The 17,746-nt window shown below is 45.4% G+C and overlaps 1 protein-coding gene across 3 annotated transcripts in view; it reads right to left on the bottom strand.

The window, feature by feature from the left end:
• VTI1A (vesicle transport through interaction with t-SNAREs 1A) overlaps nt 1-17,234 on the bottom strand; it is a 783,069-nt gene extending 765,835 nt beyond the window's left edge. For all 3 annotated transcript variants that reach the window (XM_033941340.1, XM_033941338.1, XM_033941339.1), the window contains exon 1: nt 16,990-17,234. In XM_033941340.1, coding sequence (XP_033797231.1) covers nt 16,990-17,083 — 94 coding nt within the window. In that variant the 5' untranslated portion in view covers nt 17,084-17,234. The remainder of the gene's footprint in view (nt 1-16,989) is intronic.
• Between the last annotated feature and the right edge of the window lie 512 nt (nt 17,235-17,746).

Below are 17,746 nucleotides of genomic sequence, written 5' to 3'. Positions count from 1 at the left end.
GACAGCCGCCAAGACTCTAGAGGGCTGCGAGCGCTTAAGAGCCGACTCCACCAGGAGCGACTGATGGGAGAGTTGCCCCTTGTCAAACCCCTTGGGGGGAAGAGTCCGATATTTGGATTCCATCTTGGTGGGCACTACCGCCACTGTAAGAGGGGTCTCAAGGTTCCGCAGCAAAGTCTGAAGGAGGACCTTGTGAAGCGGCAGGCGGGGAGATTCCCGCTGAGGAGCAGGAGAATCCTGTTCCTCCAAAAACTCTGTTGTATAGTGTGACCCTGCCAACAGATCCACCCCCAGAGCCTTCGCCATGTCATGGACAAACTTTGAAAAAGAAGATGTCCGTGCAGGCGGAGAGGGTGACCGAGACTTCGCAACGGAGCCGAAGGGAGAGGCCTGGCGAGAATACCCGAACTGCCCCCCCGACCCCGAACCCCAGGAGGCACGATCTCGAGACCTCGAGGGGGTCGGGGAGACAGTCCGCCGAAGAGACCCCCTGGGGGAACCCCCCGGGGTACGGGGTATGGAGGCCCGTCCCTTCCGCCCCGGCGAGGAGGCACGGGAACTCTCCCGGATCGGGGACCGTAAGAGATCGGGGTTGTCGAGGCGGAGTTCCTCGACACGCAAAGCCCCACCCTCGGGCGTCGTCGAGCGATGACTCCGCAGAGGTGAGGCTCGAGACCGCTTGGCCTTTTTGAGGCGGTGCTTCGCCCGAGGCTTGCTCGAGGGCGAGGAACCCCGTGAAGATCTCGGGGACGAGGACGAGGAGATCCGGCGTACCCGGCGCTGCTTGTCTCGGGACCGCACACTGACCTCAGGCTGTCTCACCGAGGTCGGATCCGAGGGGAGCGTCGAGGTCGAGGCCGAGGGAGCTTCGGCCGCTGAAAGGCCGGTGCCCGAGGCCGAGGTCGCCAACTGCGGGGCCACCGAGACCGAAGTCGAGGCCGAAGCCTGCTGCAAGGTCTCAATGGCCCCGGAGAGCTCCGAGGAGATTAAAGCGCGAAGCAACTCCTGGAACGCCGGGATAGTGAGACCCGGAGGCAACACCTGGGGGCGCTCCGCAGAGGGCGACCTCGGTTTCGAGTATTCCCTCGGGGCTAACCCCTTCGACACCTTGGACTGGGCCGAGGTCGACGGTCCCGCCGACGAAGAGCCCGAGGATGGCTTCCTGTTAGATGAAACTGAGGAAGGAAGTGGAGACTTACCCGGGGCTTGCTTCTGCGAGGCAACCGGCTTCGAGGGAGCCGAGGGGTCCGATGTCGAGGCCGAGGTCGAGGCCGGGGCCGAAGCCGAGGCCGAGCTCGAGGCCTTCCCCGTCGGGGTATCGACGGCAAAGAGATCAGCCATACGTGCCTTGCGACGAGTAAGGGCCCGTTTCTGGAAGGTGGCACACTTAGGGCACGATGCTGTCGGGTGAAGGGGCCCCAAACACCGGATGCAGCACCTGTGAGGGTCAGTGATGGACAAAAGCCTATCACACCTACCACACTTCTTAAATCCCGTTACGGGCCGGGACATGGGCCCAAAACGAGGCCGGGAACAAGCGAGGTTCCTCGGCCACGGCTACCGGGAGCCCCCGGAGCGAAAGGGAAAATTAGAATTTTTTTTTTTTTTTTTTTGAAAAAGAAAGGAAACAAAGAAAGAAAATACAATTAGCGCAGCGACCGCGTCGAAATTCCGAACACAGCCGCGGCGACAGAAGGCAATACGAGCACAAATTATCCACAGGGCGGAGGAAGTGACGTCAGCTCACAGGATGGCTGCTTGAACAGAGAGCTCCGTGGAGGCACGGGAGAAATATTAAAATTGCAGCGTTCTGACCGAAGGAGTTATATTCTTTATGATACTGTGGCACAACAGCGGAGATGGAGACCCGTAAGAAGTTGGACAAATTTCGATTCCCTTTGCCTGAAGGGGAGAAATCAGCAACCGCGGGCAGTAGCGGACTGCCGGGATGTAAAAAAAAAATGGCGCCGGCGCACGTGGAATCGGACGAGGAAGAGATTGCCATCGAGAGCGCACCAGTTGAAGCGATCACCCCCCAAGTATTACAAGAGTGGTTTCGAGATCTTAAGAAGGAAATGGTGGGTGTTCGCCAGGATTTAAAAGCTGCAATGACGGAACTGCGGTCTGAGGTGGCCGAGTTGGGAGGTCGGGTGGGAGACACGGAAGATCGCGTTTCGGAGATGACACAAGATCTGCTGAATATGCGAGCTGAATTGAATCAAATGCCATCCTCCATCCAGATGTTGCAATCTCAGGTGGAGGATTTGGAAAATAGATCACGCAGATGCAACTTGCGTTTTAAGGGCATTCCAGAGCTGGAGGAGTATAAGGATGGGGCTGCAGTGGTGAAAAAGATCTGTGCTGATTTACTCACTGAAGCACATGGCTCCCTGACTGATCCAATAGTGCTGGTGAGGGCACACCGCAGTTTAGGTCCTGCACGAAGCACAGGGCCTAAGGACATTATTGCTTGCTTCCAGGATTTTGGGATTAAAGAAAGCATTCTACAAATAGCGAGGCGCAAGCAGGAATACCGCTGGAATAATATCTCGGTGGGCATCTTTCAAGACTTAGCCTGGACCACTCTGCAAAAACGTCGGAACTTTCAACAGATAACGCAACTGCTGCGAGCTGAGGGCCATCGCTACCGCTGGTTATTTCCCTTTGGAGTATGGATCACGATTGATGGCAAATCCAAACGTGTTGGTGATGTGGATGAGGCGTGGGCAGCCCTGAAGGAAATGGGGTGCAAGAATGTTCCTGAGGTTCCAGTGCCTGTATCTAAGAAGGCGGAGAAGCGTTCTACTGGAGTTTGGTCCACTGTTGGACGTGCGGGGAAGCGGCATTTAAAGGATCAGACCTGATGGATTGAGGGGATTATTACCCATTTTTTCTTTGCTTCCTCCCCGTTTTTCTCTAGGACGTTCGGTCCTAGTTTAGGGGAGTCTGGCATTTGCCAGGGGTTCTTTAGATTGATTTTTGAAATGACTAATTTGATTCTGCATATTCAGAAAGAGGTTATGTATAGAATTTAGTACGAGTTTTCCATGACAAGAATTATTGTCTGTGGGATTATTATTATTTTACTTATACTATTACGGATGTTGTTCATTGTAATGGGCATTTGTGGTTTTTGGGGTATGGATGAGTGACGCTAGTATAAAAGGGCTCAGTTGCCTTCTGTGGGGGGGAGACCTTACTTCTTCTCCTTGGCTGCCCAGATCTTGGGCATGTCAGGGTCGTATAGACAGCAGGGGGGGAGGGAGGGGGGGAGAGGGGGTAGGGGGGGTGGGGTTAGGGGGGGTCATTTGAGGAATGATAGTTCTCTTGTCCTAGGCTCGTGGAATGTTAATGGATTAAATAACCCTGGAAAGCGTAGTATAGTTTTTCGTGAACTGCATCGGCTGAAGTGGGATATATGCTTGCTGCAAGAAACTCACTTAAGATCGAGGGACGAGCGGTTACTGCACACTCAACATTATGATCAAGTGTGGACTCATAGGGCTCGAGGCACACAGAGGGTGGGGGGTTTAGCTGTTTTGGTTCGTAAGGGGATAGGGCTGGAGGTGGATGAAGTTTTCAAAGATAGGGAGGGACGCTGTTTAGCTATACGGGGTAAGATACAGGATAAAATGACTACTATTATTAATATATATGGGCCTAACACTGATCAATCACATTATTATTCTGGTCTCACAGATGACTTGACTGCTTTCGCAAGGGGAGCGATTTTTTGTGGAGGGGATTTTAATGTGTGCCCAGATCTATCATTAGATCACTCCAAAGGGGGACGAGTGGTTCTCCGACGTCATAGTAAGGCCTTGATTAGGTTTATGCATCTATTGGGATTGGTGGATTGTTGGAGATTGCTACATGGTACTCAGAAGACTTATTCTCATTTCTCTAATGCTACTCAGACTTACACGAGAATAGATGGTATTTGGGTACATAGAAATCTTTGGGGCGGGATTCAAGAGGCGGAGATTGGTAACATTCAGATCTCCGATCACGCTCCTGTCTGGGTGGTATGCAAGGGACTTAGGATACAATCAGGTAACAGATTTTGGCGTTTAAATGAATCACTTTTAGGGGACCCTATTGTATTGCAAGAAGTGCAGGATTCTATTGTAGACTATCTATATATAAATGACAATGGGGAAGTAAGGGATGGGACACTTTGGGATGCACTGAAAGCTGTTATTCGGGGTATTTTTGTTAAATGGGGGGCCCGTAAAAAACGGGACAAAGCTAAGCGCTCTTTGGGATTGAGGGAGCAATTGGTGGATTTAGAAAAACAACATCAATTAGATCCTAGGCCTAGGGTGTATGAGGCCTTGAGTAAAGTTCGATTGGAATTACACCAAATGCAACTGGAGGATTTAGCTTTTAGAAAGACACAATTGAAACAGGCTATGTTTGAGAATGGAAATCGGTCTAGTGCTATGCTTGCCCGCTATTTGCGAGCTCGAAGGATGTCTGCTACTATTCAGAGTATTCGTGGAACTGATGGAGTTAGGTATAGGACTGATAAGGATATACATAACCAGTTTACTACATTTTTTGCAGAGTTGTATCGTGGGGACAACTTGAGTGAGGGATCTAAGATTTCAGATTTCTTAGATATGGTCCCTTTGCCAAAGCTCTCGGATTTGGAACAAGAGAGGTTGGATCTTCCCATAACGGAGGGGGAGGTGTCTGGGGTCATACGGGGTTTGAAAGGAGGGAAATCTCCGGGATTAGATGGGTTATCGAATGTGTTCTATAAGACCTTTAGGGAGCAGATTGTTTCACTGTTGGTGAGGGTTGGTAATGGAGTGCGAGACGGGGGCTCTTTGCCATCTACTATGGGAGAAGCAGGGATCACAGTATTGTTGAAACCGGGACGGGACCCGGAGCAGTGTGGAGCATATCGTCCCATCTCATTATTAAATGTTGATGCTAAAATTTTGGCGAAGGTGTTAGCATTGAGATTGGGACGAGTGTTACCGGGACTTGTCCATGTTGATCAAGCTGGATTTATCCAGAAGCGTCAAGTGGGAGACAATATACGTAGAACTTTACATTTGATCTGGGAGGCACAGCAACAAAATAGTAAAATGGTCCTATTATCCATAGACGCTGAAAAGGCCTTTGATCAGGTCAATTGGAACTTTTTATGGGCAGTAATGGAACGGATGGGAATTGGGGGAATGTATGAAAAATGGATAAGGAATTTTTATTTGACACCGAGGGCTTGTATTAAAATTAATGGGCTTTATACAGATTTCTTCTCTATTACAAGAGGGACCCGACAGGGTTGTCCACTCTCCCCTTTACTGTTTGCTTTGTATTTAGAACCTTTGGCTTGTTATATTCGGGATTTGGGGGCAGTTAGAGGAATTCATATTGGAGATCGGGAACATAAATTGGCGCTATTTGCAGATGATATTCTTTTTTATGTGACGGACCCGGAGACTACTCTGACTGGGTTGTTGGAGGTATTTGGGACATTTAGAGGTCTATCTGGTTTTACGATCAACATGGACAAGTCCGAATTTTTGAATATTTCTTTGGAGGAGGGGGAGGCGCAGAGGTTGGCTGACACCTTTCCGGTGAGGCGGGTACTGGGGCATCTTAAGTATCTTGGTATTTTGATTCCATCTGATTTATCGTGTCTTTATGATCTCAATTACTCTAAGATAGTGCGTTTCGTGCGGAGAGACTTGCAAGCTTGGAAGGGTTTGTGGTTGTCCTGGTGGGGGCGTATAGCTGTTGTCAAAATGAATATCTTACCCCGTCTATTATTTTTATTCCAAACGCTGCCCATAGCGGTGCCGAGGGGGCTTTTGAAGCTATTGCATAAGGAATTTCGATATTTTATTTGGCAAGGGAAACATCCCAGGTTGAGTCAACAAGTACTTTGGTCTGCTAGGGAAGATGGGGGACGGGCAGTGCCCAATCTGCACTGGTATTACGAGGCTGCACAACTCCGTTTTATTTTGGATTGGAAGATCGCAGTGTTTAAACCTGGGGTTCAAATAGAACAAAGCTATGTTCCGCATTGTACACTGAATAATTGGCTGTGGATCTCTTCCTCGCTGTCAGAGCGATTGCAGGGGCAAGGGAACCCGTTCTTTTGTCATTTAGTACGGATGTGGGGTTCTTTATATCAAAGGGAAAAGAGTGGTAGGGGAGTTTCCACGCTGGCTCCTATCAAGGGGGAACCGCGGTTTATGGCAGGATTGGAAAGGAGGGCGTTTCGGAAATGGGAATCTATGGGGATTCTTACATTTCGAGATGTACTAGTTGGGGGATGCTTACCTACTTTTGATGCATTGGTGACTAAGAAGCCTGGGTTAAGAGGCGAATTTTTTGCATACATGCAATTGAGACATTTTATGATCTCGGAAAGTTGGGATAAAGGGAATCCCCAGGGGACTGAATCTTTGGAAAACTTATGGCTTTTGTTGAGTAGAGTACCGAGACCGATTTCCATTCTTTATAAGTTCTTGCGCGGTAGAGTGGTGATTTCCTTTCCTTTTAAACAACAGTGGGAACGGGACCTCCAGCTGCATTTTTCTGCAGATGATTGGTCACGTATTTGTATGGAGGTACAGAAAGCATCTCATTGTATATTGGTCCAAGAAAATGCTTATAAAATTTTAACACGCTGGTACTTCACACCTGCACGGTTACATATTATGTACCCTCAAGTTTCAGACTCTTGCTGGAGATGTGGTAAGAGCCCTGGATCTTTTATGCATATTTGGTGGGACTGTGGGGTGATTCAGAAATTTTGGGTTATTGTTACACGATCTTTGACATTGTGGATCCAGGATCCATTGCAACTTTCACCTCAAGTTTGTCTGTTAGGGTTACATAATGTTAGAGAAGTTCCTTGGCAGACAAAACTGGTCAGAATGGGGTTGGCGGCGGCCAAATGTTTAATAGCATTATATTGGAAGAAGTTAGCCGCTCCGCCAGAAGAGGAATGGTTAGAGAAATTGCGAAAACTTGCACAGATGGAATGTATAGCTGCTAAGCATTATGGTTATTATGACTTACAAAGGCGGACTTGGGACAAAATATTTCAGTACATTTAATTATTTCCTCATGTGGGGTGGGAGGGTGGGATAGAGGGTGAGGGGAGGTGTGGTTCATTGGGAGTCTTTTTGAAGGAACAACGAAAGGACTCCCTCATGGTGTTTATTCGATGGGGGATATTATTGATTATATTGGTTTACTTTATGTAGGGTGGCGGGATTGAGATATATTTATGTTAGGGGGTTTTCTCCCTTTTTTTTTTTTTTTTTTTTTTTTTATATGCTTTATTGAAAGATTGTAATATTACGGATTGGTTTACAAATGGTGTTTGTATTGTTTATCATCATTATAAAATTCTAATAAAAATTGATTAAAACAAAAAAAAATTATCCACAGGGCTTCTGGCTCCGCGGATGAAAATGAACTGAGGACCACGAGGTGGAGATGCGCCCTCTAGAGGCAGGAAGGCTAGCACATGCGTGGTGCAGTGTGCAAACTTGAAACTTCTAGCAAGTTTGCTTGAAAAGCTGTCCGCGCTGGGGCTCCGTAGATGACGTCACCCATGTGTGAGAATATCATGCCTGCTTGTCCTGGGATAATTCTCGCTATCCGTGATTCTCTGACGCACCTAGGCGCCAGAAATGTAGGCCTTTAAAACCCTGGGTCTGTGGTAGCTGCGATTCTGTGCTGGTTGGTAGGCGCTGGTCAGTGATTGACACACAGCAGGCGCTCGTTTTGTAGACGCCTGCCGTAGCAGGGGCTGCTTCCATAATCCACCCCTCTATAAGGGCTCATGAATGGTGCTACACTACTGGACCATTATACAATAAGCTATACAGTATACCATCCGAGCATCAACCCCCTTTTCAACAAATTCTAATCCTTTCAGTACACAAATGTTCCCATTAACATAAAACACTGGAACCTGCATCCTTAAATGTCTTAATGTATTGATTACTGTAATGCTCTGTTTAAGGGTAAAACAAAAAAAAAAAATAATCAGGCGACTACAAATTATACAGAATACAGCTGTAAAAATTATTTTCAATGCAAAAAAATAAGATCACGTATCACCCCTTCTCTACAAAGCTCATTGGCTCCCTGTTGAGCACAGAATCAATTATAAAATTATTTTATTGATGTTTAAAACCCGTTCAAGTAACCAACCTGAATTTATTAATAATCTAATCATACCTTACTGCCCCTCTGAAGTTCCTCGCTCTACATCTGAAAATCTTCTAACAATTCCTTCCTTAAAACATATCAATACCATTAGATCGAATAATTTCACGGTAACTGCCCCTTCGCTTTGGAATTCTACCCCAACCATCTTCGTACAGAAGTTTCTCTTCCTCGTTTTAAAAATAACCTAAAAACTTTTCTATTTCAAGATGCTTTTGACATCTAACTGCCCTTATTAGGGCCAAAATCTTTAAACTTTAAATTTTAATTATCATCATTTTTTTTTTTTTTAATCCCCTTCCTATCGTACCTACCTTTTATGTTAACTTTACTTGATTATTGTAGTCCTTCCCTCTTGTGCCCGTTCGTTTTTATGTTATGTAATATTTGTCTCGTAACCTATCTCAAGTTTTACCTATGTAAGCCTGTCTTTGGATCCTTATTAGCACTTATTTGGACTCCGCCTAGAAGTTTGATTGAGCGGTATAAAAAATTTCTTAATAAACTTGAAACCCTACAGCAGTGTCTCTCAAACTGTGTCCACGGCACAGTGGTGTGCTCTGAAGAGATTCCAGAATTTTACTTTAATTTAAAAAAATTCCCTTCATAAGTATACACTAGAAATGTAAGGTCATGCACCTCGGAAGCGAAAATCCATGCAGGACGTACTTCTTGAACGGAGAAACTTTAACTAGGACTTCAGCAGAACGAGATTTAGGAGTAATCATCAGTGCAGACATGAAAACTACCAATCAAGTGGAGAAGGCTTCATCTAAGGCAAGGCAGATATTGGGTTGTATGAATAGAAGTTTCATCAGCCGAAAGCCTGAAGCTATAATGCCGTTGTACAGGGCCATGGTGAGACCTCATCTGGAGTACTGTGTGCAATTCTGGAGGCCACATTACAGTAAAGATGTGCGCAGAATTGAATCGGTTCAGCGGACGGCCACCAGGATGATCTCGGGGCTCAAGGGTCTCTTGTACGAAGAGAGACTGAACAAATTGCAGCTCTACACTCTCGAGGAACGTAGGGAGAGGGGAGACATGATCGAAACATTTAAGTACCTCATGGGACGTGTCGAAGTGGAAGATGATATTTTCTTTCTCAAGGGACCCTCGGCCACAAGAGGGCACCCGCTCAAACTCAGGGGCGGAAAATTTCATGGCGACACCAGAAAGTATTTCTTCACAGAGAGAGTGGTTGATCATTGGAACAAGCTTCCAGTGCAGGTGATCGAGGCAGACAGCGTGCCATACTTTAAGAATAAATGGGATACCCATGTGGGATCCCTACGAGGGTCAAGATAAGGAAATTGGGTCATTAGGGCATAGACAGGGGGTGGGTAAACAGAGTGGGCAGACTTGATGGGCTCTAGCCCTTTTCTGCCGTCATCTTCTATGTTTCTATGTAGAAGAGATGACATGTATATTATGTATGCAAGACTCTGTCAATGTTATGAGCGTCTGCGTGCGTGAGGATACAACCGCCCAGACAAGCATCATGCTTTGACGTGACTGGTCCTTGAAAACTAACAGCAAGTAACTGTTATCTTAGGATAACTACTGCATAAAAAAAAATAAACCTAACTTGAGCAACAAAGCAATCAAGGCTTTGTTACTGTTTGGATCTTCTTATCATAGCGAACTTGGATGTTCAGCTCTTACAGAAATTACATTTTAAAATAAGAGAATGGCTGCAGATGGTGGATAATGAAATGTGTGTTTCTCGTCGACTATCCAGCTACGTTTTGAGTTAATTTGCACTCAAAACCAAGCACATCTATCGCACTGATTAGCAATTCTATTCTATCTTGTGCACACTAAATGTTAACGATCTCATTATATTCTATGGACGCGTTAGCATTTAGCGTGCAGTAAATCGACTAGCGCGCCTTAGTAAAAGAGGGGGTTAGTTTCACCGTTGTTACTATTACCCATATATAACTTAAAGAGCTTTCAATAAATAACTCTCAAATTAAATTTTTGTTGGTTTTGCAATTTTATCATTTAAATTATAATGTGCCGCAAAAAATACTTGCTCCATTTACTGTGCCAGAGCTAAAGAAAATTTGAAGACACTTGCCCTACAGATACTGTGCACAGTTGTTCAAGCAGTCAAACTGCAAGTATTTCAGGAAGGCACTGCTGGAATAGGAGAGAACTGCCAATGCAGAAAAGTAACGTGGTATACGCCAGTGTTCTTCAACCACCGGTCCATGGACCAGTGCCGGTCCACAAGGCCAGCACGTGCATCAGGCCCAAAACAGTGTTCTTCAACCGCCGGTCCACGGCGCGATCGATGCGGCGTTATCTTCGAGCCAGCTCCCTCTTCCTCACTGATTCAGTGCACAAAGCCACGGGCAGTGGCTCCTACGGGCATCCTGCGCCTGAACCGGAAGCCTTCTCTCTGACGTTGCAACGTCAGAGGAAAGGCTTCCAGATGAGGCAAGGGACATGCAAGGTGTAATTAGTACTATTATGGGGGCAGGGTCTGGGGTGGACTTTGGATAGAGATGGGCGGGGTCTGGCCCACGACTTAGCCCAGTGTTCTTCAACCGCCGGTCCACGGACCGATGCCGGTCCACAGAATAATTTATTTATTTCTGCCGGTCCATAGGTGTAAAAAGGTTGAAAAACACTGGTATACGCTCATCAAAGGTGATAAGAAAAATAAAAACACAACAGAACTCACCGCTATTCTAAACATGGTGTTCCAAGATGAGCGCTCTTTGTAGAATAGCGCCTAGCGAGGATTTTCACACCCAACTTTGGGCATGAGGACTTACACCAGATGAAACCTGGTGTCAGTCCTGGCACGCAACTTGGACGCAGTGCCCAAATTCTGTAACGCTGCACGTAATTCATTGAAATGCCCCTAACCTTTTAGGCTGCATACAAGAGGATTTAGGTGTAGATAGTTATGGAATCGCAGATCCAAATTAGTGGCAATTAACATTGATAACCAATTGATACTTAATGGTTCATTAACTAATCTACTTGGTTGCAGTTGAAGCAGGCCATTCAGGTTGGGTTGCCTGAATGGAAAAATCTCAATAATCAGTATAGTTTGCCGCTCTTATGTTTTCAGGTGGACTTCATGGGACATCAGGCCGCTCAGTGGTATAAATTAATATCTGGATTTTTAAATAAGAAACCAAAGACTGGTCTTCGGGACATTTGGAGCATTGAGATCAAGCATCAAATTACTGCATCTCAATGACTACGTATTTGGGCTTGGAGGATGAGATGTACAGTGTTGGCATCTATGAGACAAACTTGTTTTTTTCTGTTACGTAGAGCATTTTGGACCCCGGTTCGTTTACAGAAGTTAGATAGCTCTAAATCTAATAGATGCTGGCACTGTCATCTTGAAACTGGGACATTAGATCACTTGTTATTCTATTGTCCATTAATACTTGCTTTTTGGAAATCAATATGGGGTCAAATAAATAATTTGTTAGATAATCCAGTGGCATTATCCTATGATACCATATTGTTTGGCATGTCAATGAGGGCAAAAAGCCAAATATCCTCCAATAACAATAAGCTTTTACTCATTATGACAGGGGTTGCATTGCAACAGATTACAAATAATTGGAAAAATTGGGATAGGCTGAATTATAGCTTTTGGTGGAACTCTTTGTGTCACATTTTCAAAATGGAAAGGATAATTGCCGTGCAGCAAGGAAGTTTTAAGAAATTTCAAGTTATTTGGGAGCCATTAATAAGATACTGTAAAGATTGAAAGTATTGCATAGAATAAACATTAATTCCCTTTTGTTCATTCACGTCTAGGGTGGGATGGGAGGGTGGGAATATTTTATGATTTCTCCTGCTGGATATAAGGGAGGGGGGATATTTGATGAGAGCTATAATTTGATGATATAATAAGTAATGTTAAAGTATAAAATGATTGTATTTTGTGTTATACTTATTGTAAGTTTAAAATATGAATAAAGATTTTTTTAAAAAAATCTACTTGGGCATGGTTAACACTGGAAACGACCTTAGATTTTCTAAGGCATCTCCATAGATGCAATTCTCGTCAAAGTTGGGCACCAGAAATGTAGGCCTTTAACACTCTGGCCTACTTTTCCAGCGTCTACCTTTGATGAAAGTCATGATTTATTTATGCATTTATGGATTTGGATTTATATCCCCCCGTCCTCCCAGAACTCAGAATGGGTTACGAGTTCACATATATAATAAAGCATAACAGGGTTTACGTAATAAAGTAGAACAGGATTTAGCGATGTAGAGCACGACGGAACATTCTGCAAATGACGCCACTGCATGATCGACACATGATTGGCAGCTGTTTTTTAGGCGGCCATCTACAAAGGCGCTGTTTAATAATAACAGTTTATATACCACAGGACCATGAAGTTCTATGCGGGTTACAATGATTAGAAATGTTACAGATTGAATGGAATAAACAAAGTACAGACTTAGTGATTGATAGTTCTAGCGATCGTTTGTTGAGGACTATGATTGTATAGGTTGGTTTTCCAAGTATTTCAGGAACAGATGTGTTTTTAGGCGTTTCCTGAAAACACATCTGTTCCTGAAATACTTGGGAAACCAACCTATACCCTGTTCTACTTTATTACAGAAGCCCAAAAGCCAAGCCTAGGCTGAGGGTTCTCAACCCAGTCTTAAGGACACACCATAATAGTCAGGCTTGCACAAGATCGATCTGCCTACAATGAAGGCAATATTCATGCATATTCATTTTGGATATCCTGGAAAACCAACTGACTAGGTGTGTCCCAAGGACTGGGTTGCAAAGCCCTGTCCTAAGTTTATGGTTTTACTTTCAGTACCAAACTATAGCAATGAACCTTCATCAGGGAAGGGAAAGAGGACTTGTATACTGCCTTTTTGTGGCTTTGGCATTTCAAAGCGGTGGACACTGGAGGATTAAGTGACTTGCCCAGGGTCACAAGATTTGATCCCACAACCTCTGGGTGCAGAGGCAGCAATGAGCCATGCCTTCCTCAACAGCTACAAGCTTTCTAATAGTCTTATAATAAAATGCGTAATCATTACCTCCTCTATTATAGTTTAAAATTCAATTTTTGCTTTCTATACATCCATCAGTCTGACAAATGCAGTTAATTAAATCAAAATTCCATTTCTGTGCATCACCATAGCAGTGCCAAAGATGTCTCTTCACTAGGAGGTTAATCTCTTCAACAGCAAAGAACAGTCATGGACTGCGTTCAACAGAACTAGAGCTGCCCCAACACTTCACACAACTTAATCATCAGTACACAAGAGCCTGGTGCTAAACAGAGAAAAATGAGTTTGGACTCCGTTGTAAAGCAGAACTACCTCAGCTAAAATAAATTCAACAACTCTTTCTTTCCAGAGTCTCTTCTCATTGTAAATCATTCCTTTGCTATCAATAAGAAATACTAGAGGTTGTCAAATAGAGAGTTGCACAGGGACAGAAATTTCACCCATCCCCAATGGAATCTAAACCATACCAACATGTACTTGCTAAAATTTATTCCACCCCCGTTCCTTTGTAGCTCTCTATTATGATTAAGCACCCATCTACCAACCTTGAAAACAAACTATAGGACAGAGAACTAACAGACTTTCCTGTCCAAAGACTAACAGCTTATCAAAGATTTTCAAGATTATTCATTTTGCTGCTTGAGAGGATCGATTCACTCAGTGTTGGCATGAACAAAATGCAGACTCTAATCATCACAAGAAACACTGCATACCAGTTCAAAGGAACAGTTTTAATGTCCAATCATGTCCACTTAGTCCTACACATGAATGTGTTTGTTCATGTGCAGCTGGACAAACACATGGAACAGGCCAGCAGGAGCCCAAAGTAGCAAAGATGGCAGAAAATCCAAAGCCCACTAAATAAGGAAAATACAGACCAATGCTTGTCATCTCAGCAACTTCCAGATCCATTGCCCCCTTCCCTATGGACACATGCTTGCTAAAGCCCAGGGCCCAATGGCAGCAACTACAAAAGCAGGTTAAAACATACAGTTACAGTATGAGGTTTTCAGTAGATATTTCTCTGCCAGGATCTGATCTCTCCTGGTTTCCATACAGGAAGTAGAGAAGAGAGAAAAATATGCACCGATAACACCGTACATCTATTGTTACTTATGTTGCCACTACCAAAAACTGTTAGATCCTGGATCTACTCCAACTTCATTAAAAAAAACTGTCCATGAGAAAAGGGACTTGCTAGTTGCTTGGGATGAATGTTGGAGGAGCAATATATTTCTGTGCCACATTAATCTCATTCTGTACAGTATGAAAAGCTAGGCACCAATTTGGCACATAACTTCTGCGCTGTAACAACAACTACACACCACAACTATGGTGAAATGGCAGGTACACATATAAGTACACTTAGGTGCTATTTTCTAACTTGGCTTTTAAGCGCTCTAGCATATAACTGCAAGTGGAGTAGGGAGAGCACACAATTTATAGAATACTGTCAGTTACTTGCATAGGATGCCATATTTAGGTGCACACATTTATGGCTGATATAAACATGACCTAAGTGGGTGCGCCTAAACATTGGCACAACACTGTCGACTTGCACTAGCATTCTATACTGGGTTTGGTACACAAATTTGCCATTATAAAATACCAGCTGAGTGCTCAGAATTTACTTTTAACATCCTTGGTTTCAGACTAGCCCCTAGCCAGAACGGCACCAATAGGCACCCTGCCAATAAATTCCAAGATCAGATGGTAGTATGCGCTTGATATCTAATCTGGCTGTGAACATAAGGTTCGTGGCCATACAATTCAAAATGTTTTCACGTATGGGTGTTTCCTTATGGAACAAACTACAGGGTCTATTATGACTATGTTCGGATCGTTGTAGCTTTAAGAGATTGGGGATGCATATCTGTGACTTACTCCCTTGGACTTTAATGACAGTGAAGGATGATATTGAGGTGTCCTCGGGTTGCACTTATTAAAATGGGTGAGGAGTGTGTGGCGCAGCGGTTGGCGCTACGGCCTCAGCACCCTGGGGCTGTGGGTTCAAACCCCGCGCTGCTCCTGGTTTACCCCGGGCAAGCCACTCGGTCCTCCATAGCCCGATTGTGAGCCCGCTGGGACAGACAGGGAAACCGCTTGAGTACCTGATTGTAAAACCGCTTAGATACCCTTGATAGGCGGTATATAAAACACCGATGAAAACATAAACATAAAACTGTGGATACAGATGTTCTGGAGATAATTTATCATACACTGACATATAAAAACATGTATGCACAGTTTTTTGTTTTCATCGGTGGATTGTTTTCACTGTGGATCATTGGGTCGCCCTATTTTTCTTTGGAATATAAAACACCTAATAAACTTTAAAAAAAAAAAAAATGTTTAAAATTATTGCAAAATGTTATGCATGTGGTATTTTTAGGTTTGTTATTTTGGAAACGGCTGAGATTCCAGGCGGTATATACATTTTTTTTTTTTTAACAATAAATATCATCTGAATTGAGCATTCGGGTTTTTTTTAGGGCAGAGCAACTTGGCCACTCCCAGGCAGCTGCCCTTCTGGTCCTTCCATCTGAAACAGGGGTGTCAAAGTCCCTCCTCGAGGGCCGCAATCCAGTCAGGGGGAAGGGGTAAAACGCGGACCTGACGGACCTCGCAGATCTAAACCCGTACGGCCTTAAAAATCTGAGGTCCGTGTCGGTCCATGTCCGTGGCGCTTGTAGTTTCTGTTGCTGACAGACCTTGATGAGATTTTTGCACTGACGGATCTGTCTCAGCATAGGGAGGGAAAAGTGTTAGGATCCGTCAGCGCTAAAAACCTCTTCGAGGTCTGTCAGAGCCAGAGACTAGTGCTGGAGTCTGGAGACTTCTTTTCCATAACGCACGTCCAAAACCTATGTCCCCGCTCTCTTGGCTTCTGCTCTGCCGCTCCAGCACTAGTCTCTGGCTCTGACAGACCTCGAAGAGATTTTTAGCGCCGACGGATCCTAACACTTTTCCCTCCCTGTGCTGAGACGGATCCGTCGGCGCTAAAATCTCATCAAGGTCTGTCAGCGACAGAAACTACAAGCGGCAGGGACACGGACCGACACGGACCTCAGATTTTTAAGGCCGTACGGATTTAGATCCGCGAGGTCCGTGAGGTCCACATTTTACTCTTTCCCCCAGTCGGGTTTTCAGGATTTCCCCAATGAATATGCATGAGATCCATACAATAGATCCATGCATATTCATTGGGGAAATCCTGAAAACCCGACTGGATTGCAGCCCTCAAGGAGGGACTTTGACACCCCTGCCCTAGGTGTAGGTAAATCAGTTCAAGGGGCTGAGGATCCAGCTTGCCCCAGGATAGAGAGCGAGAGACAGTTTATTGAGGCATGAGTGTTCAAGGTCCAAGGCCTCAACAAATTGGTCAGTAAAATGACTGTTAATTTGTTTACACCAGACGACCATGTTATTATCAATGTTCCCTCTAAGCCAGGGGTGTCAAAGTCTCTCCTCGAGGGCCGCAATCCAGTCGGGTTTTCAGGATTTCCCCCATGAATATGCATGAGATCTATTAGCATACAATAAAAGCAGTGCATGCAAATAGATCTCATGCATATTCATGGGGGAAATCCTGAAAACCCGACTGGATTGCGGCCCTCGAGGAGGGACTTTGACTCTGAACTGAGAGCTCCAGGGCGGGAAGGAGCAATGCAAGCGCTCCCCACAGGCAGAGAAGGGCAAGAGAGGAGCGACTGACAGGGACGGTGGGGGAGGGGGGGGTCTCTCGCGCGGCCCCTTCCTCACCTCCCTGCAGTTTGGGGATCCGCGCGACCTTGCCGGTGACGTCGGCGCTCAGCACCGCGTAGTCCTGCTCGTAGCCCTCGAAGTCGGAAGACATGGCCCCGGCTGCCGTTCCTGTGGCGGCCGCGAAACGACTGGGGAAGCGGGCAGATCCCTCTCGCGCACAAGCACTTCCGGGAGCCGGCGGTCCGCCCGTCAAACCGGCCCCCCACGTCGCCACGGCAACCGGAGCGCGTCCGCCCCTGTACTTCCTAACACGCCCCCTTGCCCTCTGCGCCCCGCCCCCGTGCGTCCTACACGCCTCCGGCAGCCTTGGGCGGGAAAGATAGGCGCGAGCGAATCGATGACGCGATCCAGCTCCACCCAAACGGTTCAGAACGAAACCTTTTGCAAAAAAAAAACCCCGATTCGTCTTTTAAGCAAATTACTCGGTGAACAAGTTGTTTGGAGGCAGGAAACGTCAAGAAAAGAACAAAAAGTTTTAAAAAAGTGGAGGAGGAGATGCAAAATTTGGAGGGATAAGGGTGATCGATGAACCGGATGGGCTGATCAGCACTGTGGATAGCTCCTAGGAGTGACACACAGGTCCAACTCAAGTCGAAATCAAAAGTTTTTACAAATAAACAAGAAAATGTATATACAAGTTTCCAAGTTTTATTAAAATTTGTTATCCCGCTTATAAAAATGGAGGGATATACAAGCAATAGTCATTAGACATTATGGACTGAGTCAGAAGGTAGAAGGGGAGAAATACAATATT

The sequence above is a fragment of the Geotrypetes seraphini genome, chromosome 4 (assembly GCF_902459505.1).
Source record: "Geotrypetes seraphini chromosome 4, aGeoSer1.1, whole genome shotgun sequence".
Lineage (NCBI taxonomy): Eukaryota > Metazoa > Chordata > Amphibia > Gymnophiona > Dermophiidae > Geotrypetes > Geotrypetes seraphini.
The sequence above is the reverse complement of the archived record's forward strand: the minus strand, read 5'-3'. Positions and strand labels throughout refer to the sequence as shown.